Source organism: Amblyraja radiata, unplaced genomic scaffold (assembly GCF_010909765.2).
Source record: "Amblyraja radiata isolate CabotCenter1 unplaced genomic scaffold, sAmbRad1.1.pri scaffold_1062_ctg1, whole genome shotgun sequence".
Taxonomy (NCBI): Eukaryota; Metazoa; Chordata; class Chondrichthyes; order Rajiformes; family Rajidae; genus Amblyraja; species Amblyraja radiata.
Window position 1 is genome coordinate 8,063 of NW_022630244.1, and position 20,672 is coordinate 28,734.

General features: G+C 38.9%; 1 protein-coding gene across 1 annotated transcript; it reads right to left on the minus strand.

The window, feature by feature from the left end:
• Positions 1-283: 283 nt before the first annotated feature.
• Positions 284-20,459, minus strand: LOC116969721 (protein FAM227B-like). Its single transcript, XM_033016502.1, has 9 exons — positions 20,389-20,459; positions 17,987-18,239; positions 14,833-14,888; positions 12,640-12,684; positions 11,236-11,340; positions 10,691-10,789; positions 9,112-9,213; positions 1,746-1,872; positions 284-473 (listed from the first exon to the last, which is right to left on the minus strand). Exons 1-9 carry the CDS (start codon positions 20,437-20,439, stop codon positions 313-315), a joined length of 999 nt encoding a protein of 332 aa, XP_032872393.1. The 5' UTR covers positions 20,440-20,459; the 3' UTR covers positions 284-312.
• Positions 20,460-20,672: the final 213 nt, after the last annotated feature.

Below are 20,672 nucleotides of genomic sequence, written 5' to 3' on the forward strand. Positions count from 1 at the left end.
AAGCCAACAGACCGCGTTTGACGGAGCTCCACACACTGGCAACAACAAATAACTCTCATTCTTTCCTATTGTTTCCAAAGATTCTTGAAGGTGGATATGAAAGGGAACCAGGATTATCCGTACTAGATGTTTAAGAAGGAACTGCAGATGCTGGAAAATCGAATGTATCAGTCAGTCTGAAGAAGGATTTCGGCCCGAAACGTTGCCTATTTCCTTCGCTCCATAGATGTTGCCTCACCTGCTGAGTTTCTCCAGCATTTTTGTCTACCTTATCCATACTAGATTTTTTTTACCCTTTTTACATGCGGAATGTTATACATATAACAACATACAATAGAGGAAGAGTAACCTACTTGATTCGACATTTATATCTGTCAGTATGCTTTCTTCTCTTTCAGAACCTCTCCTGCTCATTGTATTTTCTAGCCATTGCATATCCCAGTTTTTCCAGGAAGCTTCAAGTGGCATTATCCCTAAAGGTTACAAACAACATTCAAAAGTACGAACAGGAAGAAAATATTTCCTTCTTTCTGCATGTAAAATTCTTATCAGACATTTTTGGATTACTTGTTATCGTTACAAACTCTAAACAATGTTAATAAGCCAACAAAAATATCATTTGATTATATTTGTTGAAATGAATTGGCCACACAGTCACATGCCACACACGCGCACATACAGGCAGACGCACACATACACAATAATGAGTACAACAGACATAGTGTGCAGCTTAATGTTGGTTTGGGGCCAAGACATGTACGACAATTACAAGACCAACTAGAGACTCCATCCACATCTGTAATCCATCCACTGATCATATTTACTTTCAATTATAGAGAAGCTCTGAATGGCTGAAAATTTAAATGTAAAAATCCCAAATTTTACTACTCAGAAATGACAAAGAATAGGAAATAAAACCAGAAATGTATGCATTTTGCTTTTATTTTTTAAGATCTAGACTTGAATTTCAATAAAGTTAGATTTTTATATCAGTAGATTTTGCTGCTCCTTATATGCACAATGATTTTCTTTTATTGTTGGCAATAAAAGATCGACTGGCAAATACACACAGCTGCAAAGCATTATGTTCAAGGGTTTACATGAAGTTAGGTTTGTGTTATAAGCACGGCTTTTAGTAAAAGTTATGAAGTACAAAGGTATTTTTATGAAATGTGCCACATAACCAAAGAAAAGATCACAACAAGCACTGACTAGAGTTGCTCCATAATTCATGCCAAAAACTGCATCATGATGATGTGCCTCTGGATCGATGGCCGGACTGCAAGTGATAAAATGAAGTGAAGTAGACAGAATTTTTTTATAAAGGGCACTGAATAACATTTTGTTGGCATATCTGTTTAACATAATTTACAAAATAACCAGCAGTGATAAATCTCAGTCACATCATGGTTCATATAGATACGTTTGACAAATCCTTCCTTTCTAAAAATCATCTATCAGTTCATGTGTGTTTATGAATGCTTCTTAGAAGGAATTTTAAAACATTGAGATTTTAAGCCATGCTGACTTAAAGGAAGTGTGATATTAACTTTGTACATATGACTGGGTACGGCTATAAATCACCAATGAATGTTGCTCAGAGATTTGTTGTGAAAGATAAATGAAAGTCCTCTTACAATCTTAGAACAGGCAAGATTATGTGGGCATTAAGTTGGAGCATTAAAAATTTCCAGACGAAGATTAATTACAAACCAATGACTGGTATCAGACTGAATGGTACATACCTGTCATCCACAACGCGATGAGTTCAGTTAGCTCATTCTTAAATTCTTCACCAAACTTGTTATGCGATTCAGGGAATGATTTATAGAAAGCTGCATAGACAGCTTGAGCTATGCAATCAGGATACACCTAATTAAAAAATAAATTTTAAATAGTTAATAATGTAGATTTTCATGTCATGAGGCTCATTGCCACAAGTACTTCGAAAATTGGGAGAAGCTTAGAGCAAAGAAGGTTGACAGGAGATAGACACAAAAAGCTGGAGTAACTGAGTGGGCCGGACAGCATCTCTGGAGAAAAGGAATAGGTGAAGTTTCGGGTCAAGACCCTTCTTCAGACTCGACCCGAAACGTCACCTATTCCTTTTCTCTGGAGATGCTGTCTGGACCACTGAGTTACTCCAGCTTTTTGTGTCTTATCTTCAGTTTAAACCAGCATTTGCCGTTCCTTCCTACTCAGATTGATAGGAGATTTGGTATAGGTGTACAGGATCACAATGACTGCTTCCAATGTTGAATGCTTGGGTTGAAGATTTTTATTTTAAATGCAAAAGAAAAAAACTTGGACAGAGAGGAGTTACAATTTCAATATTACTGCCTATAAAAATGGTGAAAATAGAATCATCAATGCCTTGAAAAGGAAATTGGATACCCACAGTAAACCAAACCATACCAATCTGAACTAAACAAAACTAAACACAGTGAAAGAATAATTTGCAGAGCAATGAGGAAAGACAGAGGAATGGGACATGGGTTTCCTGTACCAGGAGCTAGAATATACTTGAAGAACCAACTGACTCTTTCCAGATCATAATAATTCTATACACCATCATAGAGGCATAGAATCAAGCAGCACAATAAAAGGCTCTTTGAAGTACTTCCCTCTGGGAGGCGACTCCGGACTATCTAATCCACCACAGCCGGACATAAAAATTGCTGTTTTCCATAAGCAGTAGCTCTACTCAACAGCCAAAAGTCTGTAGCCTCTTTTTACTGTGGTATTTTATTTTCATATGTTTAAATTATAATGTTTTATTTCTAATTGTCCACTATATATCATGTTTTTATCCTTGCAAGTAAAGCACCAAGACAAATTCCTTCTATGTATACATACTTTTTTTTTTTTCAATTCAACTTTAATGTCATTGCACAAATACTAAGTATGGGTACAACGAAATGCAGTTTTGCATCAGTCCGTAGTAGTAGTGCATATAGAAATTTAAAAAAAAGAAGATACAGAATAATCAAAAATACAGAATAATTAAACAATGGGGACGGAGGGACCGGAGAAATCTATCTGCGGGACTCCGAGTTCAGCAATGTGATGGTATAATTGTAGAAGCTGTTCCTCATCCTACTGGTACGAGACCTGAGGCTCCTGTACCGCCTCCCTGATGGGAGGAGGGCAAACAGTCCATGGTTGGGGTGGGAGGGATCTTTAATGATCTTCCCAGCCCGTCTCAGACACCGTTTTCGGTGGAGGGCATCCATGGCAGGGAGCGGGGCACCGATGATGTGCTGCGCGGTTTCCACCACCCGTTGTAGTGCCTTCCTGTCCGCAACAGTGCAGCTGCTGTACCATACCGTGAAGCAGGTGGTCAGGATGCTCTCGATGGTACAGCGGTAGAAGTTGGTCAGGATCTGGGGGGACAGGTGGGCTTTCTTGAGCCTCCTCAGGAAGTAAAGGCGCTGCTGTGCATTTTTGATCAGCTTGGAGGTGTTGAGGGACCAGGACAAATCCTCCGAGATATGTACCCCGAGGAATTTGTAGCTGGAGACGCGCTCCACCTCAGTCCCGTTTATATGGATGGGGGTATGACTGCCTCCTCTGACCTTCCTGAAGTCGACAATAATTTCCTTCGTCTTCTTGGAGTTGAGGACGAGGTTATTGTTGGCACACCAGGTTGTCAGGTGCTGGACCTCCTCTCTGTAGACTGACTCATCGTTGTCACTGACCCATACTTGGCTAGGTCTGAAGAAGGGTCTCGACCCAAAATGTCACCCATTCCTTCTCTCCTGAGATGCTGCCCGTCCCACTGAGTTACTCCAGCATTTTGTGTCTAACCAAAATGTATTAAATTAAATTCAATTCAATTCATTCCGTATGCTTTCTTCACTTCATTACCCATCTGTGCTGCCACCTTCAGGGATCTTTGAACCTGTACACCAAGTCCCTTTGTTCCTCGACACTTCCCAAGAACCTACCAGTCATGATATACGGTATACACTCATTTGACCACTCGAGGTGCATCACCACATGCTTATCAGAATTAAATTCCTTCTGCCATTGCCCTGCCCAACGTACCAGTTGACCAATATCATTCTGCAGCCTAAGAAAACCGTCCTCCCTATCAATAACAGCACCATTTTTTTCTGTCATCATACCTCCTTCAATCATATGCGAATCATTAATGTATATATAACTAACAGCAAGGTCCAAGCACCGTTACTGTGGTGCATAGAATATAGAGCACTGTCTGCGCTGAACATGATGTAAAGTTAAACTAATCTGTTCTGTCTGCGCATGATCAATCTCTTTGCTGGTCACAAAAAAAAACCTCCAACACCACCTGACTCCTATAACCAAGCCAGTTGTAGATCCAATTTGCCAACTTGCCTTGGATCCCATGGCCTCTAAAGTTTCAAGCCAACTTCCATAATTGGAACTTGTCAATGGCTTCACAGGGTCCATCATCAACAACACTGCCATTATCAAGGTATTTAACTATCTCTTCAAAAATCTCCTCAATTAGGATTCGTCACCAGTAAATCTGTGCTGCATATCCCAGATCAATCTCCAACTTTCTAAATGTGGATTAATCCAGTTTTCTAATAATTTCACAACCACTGACATTAGACTAACCAGCCCACAATTATTTGCTTTATCATTGCTATTCCTTTTAAATAGAGGTACCACTATATGCAAAGAAATTCTTCAAGAGAATGGCTTTGGTATAAACAATGCAAAATTGATTTTACTTTGTTGTGCAATGTTAACAGTACCACTTTATAGTAGCATTTTAATGCATATCCCCCATTTAATACGAATCAAATAGTTAATTATTCATAACGTTTTTTAAATGGCCCAGAAAAAACGAATTCTTGCTCACTAAGTCACCAGAAAGCGAATTGTAGGAGAATAATTTGAAAAATATCAAATGGCCAGAAATACTATAAGTAGAAAGAAAAACACGAAAAAGTTAAGAGCTGTTCCAGTAACTATTTTCATTGGAGCCCAAGGAGCCGTAAGACAATATCCTGTGGTTGGCAGAAAGTGGATGTCAAATTTATATTGTTGGTATTTCACAATGGAAATAGTTCATGATGAAAGAATATGCAAGCAGGGGCTTAAAGAGAGATTTATCTGTTATTTCACATTCTATTTTATTTGAGATTTCCAGCAATTGCTGTATTCCGTATTTCGGTTTATGTTAGTTTATCTCTCTCTACTGTTAGTTTGTAACACTGGTCTCTATACTCTACTAACACGGTATGTTTGTGTAACTCTCTCTACTGCCCTCACTTATCCCCCACTATCTTCCACCTGGGTCCGCTTTGATTAACAAGTGCCAATATCATTCATGTCACCTGAACGATCTTGATCTCCACTTTATCAGAGGTATTTCCTTTATTTAGAAACATAGAAATTAGGTGCAGGAGCAGGCCATTCGGCCCTTCGAGCCTGCACCACCATTCAATATGATCATGGCTGATCATCCAACTCAGTATCCCGTACCTGCCTTCTCTCCATACCCTCTGATCCCCTTAGCCACAAGGGCCACATCTAACACCCTCTTAAATATAGCCAATGAACTGGCCTCGACTACCCTCTGTGGCAGAGAGTTCCAGAGATTCACCACTCTCTGTGTGAAAAAAGTTCTTCTCAAGTTTTCTCCACTCATCCCCTGCTCTGCAACCTAAGACATACTTATTTCCTCACAATTCCTGTAGCGATTAAAGATCGTGGACCTGAAATGTTCATTTTGTATTTTTCTCTCCAAGATGCTGCCTGACCTGTTGAGTATTTTCTACATGTTCTTTTATTTCACAAGATAGATACAAAAAGCTGGACTAATTCAGTGGGACAGGCAACATCCCTGGAGAGAAGGAATGGGTGAGGTTTTGGGCCAAGACCCTTCTGATAACATGGTATCAGATTAATCAGCAGCCATACACTGGACTACATTTTGTGCATTTCATACTTACCTCTCATTTCGTGCTTTTTTATTTGGACCTACTTTCTACTCTTTCCTTTTCAGTTATCAAAACCTTTTTGAATAAATGTAAAGTTTAAAAGACATTTAAAATTGTGTGGAAAGGAACTGCAGATGCTGGTTTCTACCGAAGATAGACACAAAGTGCTGGAGTAACTCGGCGGGTCCAGCTGCATCTCAGGACCAGTCTTCAGACTGAAAGTAGAGGGGAGGGAACTGGAGGTAAGAAAAGGCCAGAACAAAGCTGTGCTGGCCCACCATGACCACTCACCTTTAAGAGGTCTCAGCACTTCAGCCAAACCCTGACCCTCATTCCCTACATCTAAAAGTGCACTGGCAACTAAATAAGCTGACCAAGAACATATATGTACAATTAACTTCCAGTTGGATAAGGATTAGAATGATGAAGATTGCCAAATTAAGTCCCACCAGGACTCAAATAACCACACTGAGTACTGAAAGAACTACTAACAGAAATTATTGGCAGTGTTAGTTATCCTTTAGTTCCACATATTTTAAAGGTGCATATTTTGACCATTGGAATCTATAAATCTGTATGGCATTAATTTCCTTTGTAACAAATCTTAAAGGTATAATAGACATCGTATATTAACATTCTATGGATGCCATCCTCATAAGTCTTCAAAGATGCAAAGATGCAAGACCCATCAGTTCCAACTTGGGAGATGGCAAAAGGAAACACGGAGCATAAAAGAAAAATAATGCAGTATCCCCCCCAATAAAGCAAGGGTTTTCAATATTTTAATTTATATACTGCCAAAATATCAGTCTAATGGAAGCAGCAGGTAACATTTTTTTTAAATCACATTTCTATGGAAGGGAAGAAGAGAATAACAGGCATTCTCCATTTTCCCATATTTAAAAAAATCATGTCACTGCCTGGCATACAATAACATGTGATGAAGAATACCGATTTATTAGTGGTCTTATTCAGAACATTAATTTTATGTTTGGCCACAGAAAAATATTTACTGTTTCTAAAAACAATGAATTAGTACCAAAATGACAAGGATGCATTTTGTTTTCCAGTCACTGCTATATTAGTGTTCTGTCTGAAACAGTCTATTTCTTTTCCTTGATGCATGCAACTAATGACTAAACATTACAAGTAAGAAAAATTACAAATTCAATTACTACTGTTAAGTACATTTCATGAATAATCATCACAGTCACAAGATCTTATTGAGATTAAAATAACAGATTGATTCAGGGCATTGAGTTAACACACAGCAAAGTTGTTTCTAAACTAAAACCCATGAGACAAAGATGCAGTCATAAAACAGTATGTGTTTGAAAAACAAAATCCAGAAGTTACAATTACCTACACATTTGGAAGATGTTAGGGATACAATTTGTAAAGCAAATAGAATCTTTGCTGCCCAGTAATTTTAAGTTATTATTTATAATTAGGATGGGAGTGCTGATGTGATGTGTGCCTAACCAATTAGTAGGGCTAATAGGACTTGATGTTTCAATCCCTGTAATAAGTCGGCACTCTTGCTATTTGCAGAGGGATTGGAGTGATGAAAGGTAGGGTAGGTACGTCATTGGGGTCATCAGGTGGGCACCCTCCTTCTTTGACGTTTCATTGATAAGCCCACAACATCTCCAAAGGACTCAACGGTGATACCTGGTGTCCCAGTTACACCCCCCTCAATTCCATACCCTCCTGTCTTCATCTTGCAGCCCAATTGTTATCTCTCCTTTTGATCCAAACCTAATTGCTGCTTTTTTCTGCAGAATTTGATAATGATTTGATTGCTTGTTGGAGGGAGCGACCCCTCACCCCCATTTTCTTTAATAGCCCGGTCATAGATGTAGCAACAAATCCCCTGTGTCCCACTTCGACAGGGAAAATCTTGGTCTTCCAGCCATTCTGGGAAGCTTCAGTAGCCAGTACAGAATACTTGGTCTTTTTCCTCTTATCAGCTTCTTCAACACCATCTTCCCATGGAACTGTCAATTCCACAACGTATGCCAACTTGGTTGTTGTGGACCACAGGACCATGTCTGGCCGGAGTGTTGCAGCCACAATGTCTGGGGGAAGCACAAGCTTTTTTTCTAGGTTTACTTCCATTTTCCAATCCCGAGCAGGCTGCAGAATGCTTGCATGCTTTGATGTTATCCTTTGATGGTGCTTTGGAGGTTGGCCTGCTGGTACAAATGTTGTGAAGTGGACATTTCCTGCCGATGTTTGTGGGGAAGCATTTCTGATTTTATGCCTCTGTTCCAGGATTGATGCCAGCTGTCTAAGAACTTGGTTATGCCACCAAGTGTAACGCCCTTGGCCGAGGCTCATAGTGCATCCTGTTAAAATGTGCCTTAGTGATGCAGGTGCTTGGCAAAGGGAGCAAGCTGGGTCTTCTCCGAACCACTGGTTCAGGTTCTGGGGTGATGGTAGAACATCATAAAAGTCATATCAAGCCGCATTGCGACTTCCTGCTTCTTATACTCAATGACCTGACCCATGAAGGAAAGCAAAGCATATATATGCCTTCTTTACCACTCAATGTACTTGTTGTTATTTTCAGGGAGTTATGGACTTAGAACCCGAGATCCCTCTGTATATCAACGCTGTTAAGAGTCTTGCATTAATTGTATATTTTCTTATTGCAATCAATCTCCCAAAGTGCAACACCTCACACTTGCTCAGAGTAAGTCCCATCTGCCATTTCTCCGCCCATTTCTGTAGCTGATCTCTATCCTGCCATATACGTTTATAGCCTCTACAGGTCTGCGACCCCAACAATCTTACTGTTATTTGCAAACTTACTAACCAACCCATCTATGTTTACATCCAAGTCATTTATATATATAACAGATAGACACAGAATGCTGGAGTAACTCAGCGGGACTCTAAGGCAGCATATTTAGACAGAAGGAATGGATGACATTTCGGGTCGCAAACAACAGAAGTCGCAGCACTCCACTGGTTTTATATGTAGAATGATGTAGAATGATGTAGAATGATGACCAAACATTAGGTGCAAATGGGTCCAATATCGAGGCAATCACAATTTATTAATAAGTTGGCATTGCTGATAAATTAAACTAATGATTTAACATAAAGCTAACTAGTCAATTTTGAATAGTAAATAATAAATCTCTTCAAATGTATACATTTGGCGACTTACCTGGATTAAGTTATCCAGCACCTCAACTGGGGAAATCATGAAAAGTGTCACAAAGCTATCAGCAATTCTGCTAAAGAGGTGATCTTCATCTTCTTTGCAGGGCTTGAAATGATAATAAAAAAATGGTCGCATGTTAATAAAGGCAAAGTTGGTCAAGGTAAATATATAATCGCTAAGTAGAACAAATGGGAACAGAGATCACAGGTAAACAACACCTTAATGATCAAGATAACCAATAAGTACAATACTTTGGAACATTATAAACAATGATATAAACTATATAAACTAGAAGATTGAACAAATCATAAAAGCCAAGTGACCTCAACTTAATAAATATAAACAAAGAAATCAAGTGAAAGACTGAACAGAAGATTTCTAACAAACATTTCTTTAGTGGCTTAAATATTATTCTCTTCTTGCCCTTTGCCAATGCCACACTTTTAAAATTCTCAACCTTAAATCCCAGAGCTCCACATCTAGCTTTCCCTTTTCCTCATTTTTGGCATCTCTAATTTCAACTATCACACGCAGGGTCCGATCATCCGGAGCGGGGGAGCCGACATCCCCCCCCCCCGATGCAGGAGCTGATCGCCTTGATGTGGTGGGCCCAAACGCCACCGGCTACGGCTGTCAAGATCGTCCTGTCAACGGAGGGCTCAAGGCCCCTGATCGCTGGAGAGCTAAGGGAAGAGATTTGAGTTTTTTTCGCCTTCCATCACTGTGAGCAATGTGGAGGAGGCACTGTGGTGGATGTTTATGTTAAAATGTATTTTGTGTGTTCCGCTATTTGTATGACTGACTTGGCAAATGAAATTCCTCGTATGTTGCAAAACATACTTGGCTAATTGTTGTGATTGTGAACTCCAATATACCAGCATCTAATTGTTTAGAAACTCTGATGCTGCTGTATCAGACACTAATTTTTCCAGGATGTAAGTAGAGGCTTACAAATGTGGCTGGCGCTGGGTGTCTGACTACTGGAGCTAGGGGAGTGGGATCCACAAGATGACTAGTCAGTATGAAGCTATTATTCCAAATAGGAGAAAACAGGCACACGTCATCTTTTATGCCTTTGGTTTTCAGCATGAGAAATATATACTTCCCAAAGTGGAAATATCAAAGACAAGAGGGCATAACTTTAAGATGAGAGGGGCAGAATGTTATAGATGTGCGGGGCAACTTTGAGAGAGCGTGGTGGGTGCATGGAACGAGCTGCCTGGGGTGGTGTTGAGAAATATACAATATCATTATTCAAGAGACCTTTAGAGAGACACATGGATATGCAGGGGATAGAAGGATATGGATCTCAGGCAAGCAGAGGAGATTAGCTTAATCTGGCATCATGTATATTTGGACATCAGATATTGTGGGCTGAAGGACCTGTTTCCATATGTACTATTTTATGTCCTATATCGACAAGATTAATTGGATAACACATGATCCATTATGGATACAATATACACAAATTTCACCCCAGCAAACATTTTGGTGACAGTGGCAAAGATGAAAATTTATCCCAAGATTTATTAGCTGTACAAATAAAGCATCCAGCCAAATATTTCAGAAAATATCTTTATACCTTAAATTTGTGAAGGAAGAACCACCAAAACACATCTTGAACAATGGCAGCAGATGGTTCTGACAGGATCAACTTCCTCCAAGTAGTTTGAAATCCAAGCTGTAAATAAGTTAATGTTGACTAGGTATTGGTTAACTCTGAAATCAATACAAATTGTCTGTGACAAAGCAATTGAATTATCATTTTGTTATTTCCGAAGATAGACACAAAAAGCTGGAGTAACTCAGCAGGACAGGCAGCATCTCTGGAGAAAAGGAATGGGTCGAGACCCTTCTTCAGTCTGAAGCTTTGTGTGTCTATCTTCGGTTTACACCAGCATCTGCAGTTCCTTCATCCACATGTTGTTCTTTCTGTCATTTCAGCTAAAATACTTGTGGATCTGTTACAATGTTGAGCAAACTGTTTCTCATTCTCAAACCTTTAACTTTCTCACAAAAAAAAACAAAATGGAGAAAGTTAAACAATGAGAAAACATCCAAAGTATAGGTTGCTAAATAAATAGATCAGTTATAAAACAAAGAGACAATCAAATTTCAGTCACTTACATGAAAACTCCGTATCCTTCTAATCCAATTTAGCAACTGCTTAGCCTCCAGTTGTCCAGGAAGTTTTGTGAACATGTGTGATTTGAAGCCTGTAAATGGTTGAGACTAAATAGGAAACAACAGTGAAATTAAAAGAAAGCAAACAGTGGCATTTTGAACAGCATTGGGGGTTTATATTAGTGATAATAACTATTCCACCCAATGGGGAAAAATGACAAGGGGAATAGTTATATCTTTCTTACTTAATGGAAAATATTTCAGTTACTGAGAGCTGGAATAAATCCATGTTTGGATGGCATTGGATCGTAAAAATTAACAATGCTGCTAATATTAACAGATATGGATAAAACTGTTTTGTTATTGATGAGGATAGCTTAAAGGGTATGCATCACTCTTGAGGATTGCACAACCGACTTGTACAGTGCTATTGCAGCGCTACAGTGCAAATGGTGTGCATATGAATGGAATCAGATAATAGCATTGCCTACTTTGCAGCTCAGACTCTTTTGATTTCTTCATCATCTTCTTCTCTATCAAGGTAGCAGTGGGAGATCATGTGGAGAAATAAATGCTAATCAAGATGTCTCGTGGGCCCTTCGTTTGAGCCGTTCAACATGCCACTGAACAGCAACCAAAATCAACATTGTTTTTATTTAAGAAACGTGAACTTTGCAGGCTGGGCCAATATTTAATTACCCATTTCTAAGTCGCTTTTGAGAAGGTTTGGAGAGCCGTTTTCTGGAACCGCTGCAGTCCTTGAGATGTGGTATGCCTACAATGCATTTAGAGAGGGAGTTCCAGCATTCCAGAGGGACTCAACCACAGTTAAGGAACAGTGATATATTTCCAAGTCAGGATGTTGTGTGGCTTGAAGGGCAATTTCCAGGCGTCGGTATTCCCATGCTTTTGTTCCTTTAACTGGTGACGGTCACAGTTTTGGAGGGTGCTGTCTGAGGAGTTTTGGTGCAGAGATCCAGCAGATGATACAAACTGCGGCACTGTGCATCAGTGGCGGAGTGAGTGAGTGGTTGTGGGTGAGGTGCCTATCAGGCGGGATGCTATGTCCTGCATGGAGTTGAGCTTCGGAAGTGTTGTTGAAGCTGGACTCGTCAGTGCAGGTGGAGAGTATTGCATCACACTCCTGACTTGATCCCTGTAGATGGGGGATAGGGTTCATGGACTTAGGAGATAAGTTGCAGGAAGGAACTGCAGATGCTGGTTTAAACCGAAGATAGGCACAAAATGCTGGAGTAACTCAGCGGGACTGGCAGTATCTCTGGAGAGAAGGAATGGGTGACGTTTCGGGTCGAGACCCTTCTTCAACCAATATTCTTAAAAGTATATATTGTTTAAAAATGTTTGGATGCAATATTTTTTAATATAGTATCATGCTGCATGTCCTACCTCCACATCCATGATCCTCTGTGAGCGATCCGGTTGTTTTGAATACTATTAAAGGTAAAACAAGTTAATCAATCATTATTTCTTAATTAAGTAATGATCTAGATTTTTTAACAAGAAAATATTAAGTCTATTAAGTACTCAATTTAGGAATTAGGCAAAATATTAATGTCTTCTTAGTTGGTGGCCACTAGCGATACTATCAAAATATTTGAGAGAAACAGTTGCGTAGCTGGATTTGGCCAGACATTGTGTGATTACACTATAAGAAAGATTATATGGTTTTTAAATTATTATAAAACCAAGGCAAAAATCTTGTCTTTTGAAACTTGGCCTTCAAGACCTAAAGCCAAATAAACGAACGGACGTGAATCCGAAAAGCCAAATAACCGAACGGGCGCAACGCCGAAAAGCCAAATAACCGAACGGGCGTGATGCCAAAAAGCCAAATAACCGAACGGGCGTGATGCCAAAAAGCCAAATAACGGACATAACGTCTAGGGTGACGGGATTTGTCCAAGACCTTGTCAGCGATTGGTCCAGACCCCCGCGTCCATCACATCACTGCCCGGGGGAGACGGGAGGGTGGGGGGGATTTTTAATTTTCCTTCGCTGCTTTTGGACTGCCATAGATCATAGAGCAGATTATTTTTGATCTACCACAATGCTTGGGGTTAAGAGGCTGGAATCACACTATCTCTCTCTCTCTCGTTCTTTCTCGCGCTCTCTCTCTCTCCCCCCTCTCAACCTCTCTCTCCCTCCCCCTCCCTCTCATCTATCTATCCATTTATCCATCTATCCATCCATCCATCCATCCATCTACCCACCTACCTACATACCTACCTAGCTCTCTCGCTCTCTCTCTCTTGGCATTCCCGGAATCATTTGGCGTTTTGCAAAGACAACTGCATCTGCAGTTCCTTCCTATTGAAAAAGAACCCTGGCCCGAAACAACTCCTAATCTGTTCCCTCCACATTTGCCGCCTAGCCCGCTGAGTTCCTCCAGCACTCTGTGTTTTTTATTTAACTCTGAAATTGAAGAAAGACACAAAAACCTGGAGTAACTCAGCGGGACAGGCAGCATCTCTGGATAGAAGGAATGGGTGTCATTTCGGGTAGAGACCCTTCTTCAGACAATCACAAGTACTCTCACTGACGAGAGTTCAGTTCAGTCTGAAGAAGTGTCTCGACACTAAACGTCACCCATTCCTTCTCTCCAGAGTCGCTGCCTGTCCCGCTGAGTTACTCCAGCATTTTGTGTATATTCACGTACTCTTTGTATCTCTGTGGAATATAGGCTGGCTCTGTGGAATATAGGCCGGTTCGTCAGGTTTTGTATTCAGACCCTAGTTACTCATTAAGTTTTTTCTTCACGACATCCCTGTTTCTTTTGACAACCACTTAAAGTCTATGGTCTCCAGTTCTCAAGTCTAGTTTATTGATTTAATTGCGCAGTATTTTTCTTTTCACTGTCTTGTCAATTTAAGTATAATTTATGTTTTCGTGCGTTGTCTATGTGTGCCTGCGTTGCTGCTGCAAGCATGTTTTTAATTGTTCCTGTACCTCAATACACTTGCGCATCCGAAAATAAACTAATATAAGAGGCAAGTCAAGGAAGGATACCACCTTAATGCAGGGAAATTGGATTAGTGTAGAGGGACAAAAGGGTCAGCATGGACATGATAGGCTGAAGGGAATTCTTCTATGTTGTATGGCTTTCTGACTCTAATCTGCTCTGCAGTGGGACGTGAACCCATAACTTCTGACCAAGCTTGATAGCAAGTTTACAGAGATGGCCATATCAATATAACGTTAATCACCCTAATGGAAGATTAGCCCACACAGCAGGTACATTCCTCAAGGAAGCATCCTATATCAGAGTCTGAATTAAGCTGCATATGAATCATTTCCTTGCACAATTAAAGTCTGAAATAAATGAGATGCTTAGATATTATACATTGATGTCTAGTTGATTGGATAATAAAATGATTAACAGTGGGAATTGCTTTGGTGGTTTTCTTACAGTGGCAGGAATACCACAGACAGTCTCTATCAAAGTTACACCAAATGACCAGAGAAAAGAAATGTACCCTCAAATTACTGGGATTTTTTCATGCAGTTATATAATGTTCCCAAACACCAAAACTCTTCAGTAAAGCATTAGCAAAGCAATAAACACCACTGCAAGGATTTTACCTTTCTACTGGGATGTGTTATTAATGCATCAGAGTCCATCATTTGTTCAATAAAAGCTGAAACAAATAATATGATTTTAATACTCATGCCAAAATACATAAACATTTACAAACTGCAAATCATATAGATAAAATGTTAAAAGGGACATTTTACATTTATACGATTTATGATCACATTTCTGGGACATTCTAACGTATTTCCCACCTAATTAATAATTAATTACTAATTACTAATTAAAAATTGCAGCCAATTTAAGTATCCTCGGTCCTAACAAAGAAAAATTGAGATGACTGTCCAATTTAACCATTTTCCTTCCCCAGTGAAACAAGACAAACTTATCTAGGACACCAGAACTTCCAGCCCTTGCTTAAATAATTGTATGAAATAATTCACATCCAGCTGGAGAAGATTGGTCGAAAGTCTTAACCGATGATGACATATTTGGTATGGCAAAATTCTTAAGTGTTGCACTGAAGGGTTGGTTCAGATTATGTGCTTAAATTCTGGGTTTGATTTGAAACTATAAACTCCGAGGTAAGTGTGCCAACAACTCTGCCAGATGGATCTTTAGGAATAGTTGCACATTCCCAATAAGGGCACATTCTAGAAGAAAACATGGATCCATTTTATAACCATAATAACAAGGTACCACTACTTTTTCAACTCACTTCACTTTTGAGCAAAGCTTCTTGTCAAACGGTAAAGTCATTCCAGAAAATATATTCATTTTTTATAACACATACTGCCTCACATGTTTGGTTCCTCTAATCCATTTCCAAACAGCCCAAGCTGGTTATAATTCTCACGCTTGACATTGAGTACAATTACTGAAAAAGCAACTAAAGTTTACACGTAATGAGATATTGTATTACCTCTGAACCTTTTTAAAATAATTCCAACTCTCAAATCTGCCTAAACTCGCTGGGATACAAACCCAAAATGACAGCCATCATCGGCGAAAGCAAAATATTGGCCTGCCATGGTTAAAATTAACATCTTGAGCAACCCCATCAGTAAAAATGGAAAATTGTAGCATTTTTCTTCAATTGCTGCAAACATATATATCGGTACTTTCTAATGGCTAAAATTACTATAACAAAGAAGGGCACACTCCTTTCATCCTACCCAGCTATTCCATGCACAACTCCTTCTCCAAATATGCTCTCACAACCCAACAAATATTTATTGCTTAAGAAGGAACTGCAGATGCTGGAAAATCGAAGAAGGGTTTCGACCCGAAACGTTGCCTATTTCCTTCGCTCCATAGATGCTGCCTCACCCGCTGAGTTTCTCCAGCATTTTTGTCAACCAAATATTTCTTGCTGTTGATTTATTCTCTAATTTAGACCATGTGTATGGGGGCACTGTGGCAATCTAGGGATTGGAGCTGCCTCAAGGTTTTGGTGTGTTATTTCACACCTTTCATGTGATCTTTGGATTCCATCCAGGTACTCCAGTTGCCTCTCAAATCCCAAAGATGTACTGATAATTGGTTGGTCGATCAATGGCTCCAATTACTCCAGATTTCTATTGTAGGTGCCTGGTTGGAATAGCTTGGGGCATTAATGGAATTGTGTGAAAAAAGAAAAAGTTGCAAGGAAATAAATGGGGAAATAGTATTGCTCCAAGAACCAGCATTGTTGGTGGACTAAACAGCTTACTTCTATATCATAAGTACTCATGCAGATGCCTGATCTCCCATAACCAGTGGAAACCATTCCCTCAAGCATCAATTAGATATGTTAGAATTTAATACAGATGGACAGATTTTGTTTAATGCAATTTTCTGTAAAAAGTTTTGATTCTTTCAGCCTGCAGCAATGTAGAAATTTCTACATTAGTTGTGTCAGATGGGAGCCAGGATTTCACGGGTGACATGGGAACTGTTCTACTACATGAAACTGCCTAGTTGTCGGAAGCAAAAGCTGCTCTTCCATTCAAAATGTCACTGCTGGAGTTCTTAAAAGACCCATCATTGCCTCCCAGCTAAACACCATGCTTGCTGTTTTGGAGTAGTTGCAACATATCCAAAAACCACCGCTGTAACTTTGCTTGCTTCAACTCCACCTCATCTGCTGCTAAAACTCTCAAGGATGTCTTGTCACTTACAAAATTGTGTACCAAAGCTTTTCTGGTCATCCATTTCCATAAGGATCTGCATATCCAAATCTCTGCTGTTTGTATTCCAATTCTTCACCAAACCCTGTTCATACTTTGCATCCTTGACAATCTAACTTGATTTCTTATTCCTGCGCCCCAAGTGAAATATTTAAAATTCTCATTCTATTGCTTAAATCATTTACGGCCTAACTGACTTCCTTTTTATCAACTGTATACAATGATGGAATTTCTCTACCATCCCTCAACTCTGAATAAGGATCCCAACCCGAAACGCCACCTGTCCATTTGCTCCACAGAAGTTGCCTGTCCCTCTGAGTTCCTCTAGCACTTTATGTTTTGCTTCCAAGATTACAACATCTGCAGTTCCAAGTGCCATAATTCGACCTACCCTGTTGTCTTTAACCTAAGTTGATCTGTAGTTTTCCCCCACTAAACGCTGTCAAATCAACAGCCAACGTCTGCCTCAGGCTGTTCTTCTGATCCATGTTCTTATGAATACTCTGCTTTGCTCCATTATTGGTGGAGGAGCCTTCAGCAACCTAGGTCCTACTTACAGGAATACCTTCCCCAAAGCCTACAATTGTTCCTCCACACTTTCCTCTTGAAACCCATGTCCAAGACAAATGTGTTCAAGAAGGAACTGCAGATGCTGGAAAATCGAAGGTACACAAAAATGCTGGAGAAACTCAGCGGGTGCAGCAGCATCTATGGAGCGAATGAAATAGGTGACGTTTCGGGCCGAAACCCTTCTTCAGACTGAGAAGGGTTTCAGACCAAAACGTCACCTATTTCCTTCCCTCCATAGATGCTGCTGCACCTGCTGAGTTTCTCCAGCATTTTTGTGTACCTTCCAAGACAAATGTTCTCTTTTCAGTTTCTCTCCCCTGACTTTTTTCAAAGTTTCTGTTTCTCTTTTCCCCTTCTCGTGTTTCTGTGAATCACTTTGGGATGTTTTCTCTTCCTTAAAAATGTACAATATAAATGGATTGTAATTGTTGGAAATACACTATTATAAAAGTCACAAACTAATTACTCTCTGATGGTAGATAGAAAAGATGTTCTTTGTTCTTGTATTTCCTGGGCTCATCTGGCAGGATTTTTGAAGAATATTTTTCTAAGCGTGATTTAAACGCATCGATTTGTTGCCCCATGTCAGTGAGAAACTCCACCCGAAAAGGTGCATTTTCATAAATATATTGTGACACTGATTCATACGAAACTAATACTTCAGGCTGAATTTTCATATTAAACTCGTCTTCATCAGGCAGCATCTCTGGCCAATGAGTCTGCAATATAAAAAAATCAAATCAGTTTACATATTTTCAAATGCATACCTTCATTATTTTTGAATAAAGGCTCAGTTGAATTATAAATGAACATGATTGATTTTGGCAGAATTAGCATGAAAATATTGTCTCCAATGTTTAGATGATTTATAATAATTATAATTTTTATGTTTTTTTTCTGGTGGCACAATATTAATTACATGATCTTTCCAAATGTCTAAGCTATTTTTGGCACCCCCAGTCTTAATCCTTTTCTTAGTCAATCCCTCCATATCGAGAATGACTTAACCACTAAATTGGAACATTTCACATAGTGGAAACAGGATGCACAAAACAAACTTCAGTAAATCAAGATGCAGTTCTGAGGATCCAAGGCCAATCCTAGTCACGACGATTATGATTTATATACATTATTGGACACATTCATAACTGAGCCTCCAACCATCTGGTCCAAGGGCAACACCATAGCATCTCACTAGTTTTGCTATGATGCAATGAATTTATGGCCCCTTGCTTTATGGCTACATAATATGTTCCAGATAACTCCTTAAAAATCCTTAAGAGCAGTGTACCGTAGGAAAGGTGAACTTACATTGAACTTATTGCACCTGTGTATATTATTTCACTGCAATTGCCTGTTATGTATTCCATATTTGAAACTTATTCTGCTTTAAAAAAATGCGTGACCACATAAATGAGAATCTGCAGCAACGAAAAGGATACTGCTACTTCTCTGGAAATGTTAGAAGGAACTTGGCTATCATCCTTAATTATGCATTTACTTCGAGCCTGGTATGTACTATCCAATTGCAGTATACAGGGACATGCATGATACATTTCATCTACGACATTATACTATCTCCTTTCAAAATGCACTAATTGAAGCTTCATTGTCAATTTCATTTTCAATTTCCTTCATTGAAGGAAATTGAAAAAGAAAAGGCACACTGAATTTAAGCATTTAAACATTATTGGAATATATAAACCATGCTTTGTGCTTATATTAATAACTAAATATCCATTCTTTCACATCACTATGATCTAATAATAGCAGCAATTAAAGCAAATGATGAGCTAAGTATCAGATAAAAGTCTAGAAAAAGGTATATTACCTAGATCATGTATTTCTACTAAACCAAATGATGTGTCATTATTCAACAAAACTGATTATTTAAAAAATAGTTCACTCGTTCCAAATTCAGTCTCCAAAATCATTCATTAAAATAACCATATTTTTCTTATTAAAGTTAAAAATGTAACAGTGAGAGATATAGATCTTAATAAAGACATTATAATACTTGCTTAATTGCTGGGGCTGCTGGATCTACTTTATTTTCTGTGGGCATATCATGATAACAACTTGTTATTTGCAAAGAGTAAATACCAGAGTCACCCTAGCATGTTAACACTCCCGAAAAGTTGCCTATCCATTCCCTCCAATATGTATGTATTTATGTATGTGCTTAATGATCAACAGACATGATAAAGTTACATAGTGTATCATGATAAATCTTCTTGAATAAAGCATGTAATATTGTCCTTTGGCAATAATACTACTTATAAGAAAAGGTTGAGTAGTTGACAGAAGGGAAGAAAGGTCTGGGATCAACACATTTTTAATTGCACTCTACTGAGGAATTTCAATTTAATTAAAAAATCAAATTTTCTGTTTTGGTACATCTGATAATGAAATGCTTTTGACTAAAGATAAAATTAGAGGAGCATATTTTAAAACAAGCAGAGACCAGAAATGCTGATCTGTCATTCAGACACAAAGTGAGGACAAATTGTGCAGTGTGAGCTGCTACAGTGTTATGCCGTGAGGCAAGGAATGAGTGGGGGTGCACAAAAAAGCTGGAGAAACTCAGCGGGTGCATCAGCATCTATGGAGTGAAGGAAATAGGCAACGTTTCGGGCCGAAACCCTTCTTCAGACATGGCTGAGGCAGAAGAGAGATAAGCTTCTAGGATCAAGGATTGGTTTTGCTGCAAATGGCAAATGAGCATCTGAATAAAATATTAGAAACTACAGGAAGATGTTGGAATGAGTAACTATGAGGTGCAACAGCAATACAAGTCTAATAGTTTCAACTTGACTTATTCTATGTTTACATTTCTCAGATCTGAAGAATTAGTGTAAAGCCACTTACCACATTTTGAAATTTCAAAAATTCTTCAAATGTTGTGGGCAGATTTTCCATTTTCTGTAAATATTTACAATAAGGAGCTGTTAAAAGCAGGAAGAATATTTAATGTTATAGCAAATAAGAATGACATATCTTCTAAATAAATTATACATTAAAATGAATTCAATTTAAAGTGGGTTTTTTTCAATATTTCAGTACAATATATAGGGAAAATAAATTAAAATTCAAGATAGCACTAACAGGATGAGACATTCCTTAACCATAAATTATACAGATTTAGATAAGAG

Coding starts and splice junctions, on each gene's coding strand:
- LOC116969721 (XM_033016502.1), bottom strand. CDS start 20,439: ATGGAAAATCTGCCCACAACATTTGAAGAATTTTTGAAATTTCAAAAT. Junction 11,341..12,639: donor AGAGGATCATGGATGTGGAG/GTAGGACATGCA, acceptor TTTCCTATTTAG/TCTCAACCATTTACAGGCTT. Junction 9,214..10,690: donor TCTTCCTTCACAAATTTAAG/GTATAAAGATAT, acceptor TATCATTTCAAG/CCCTGCAAAGAAGATGAAGA.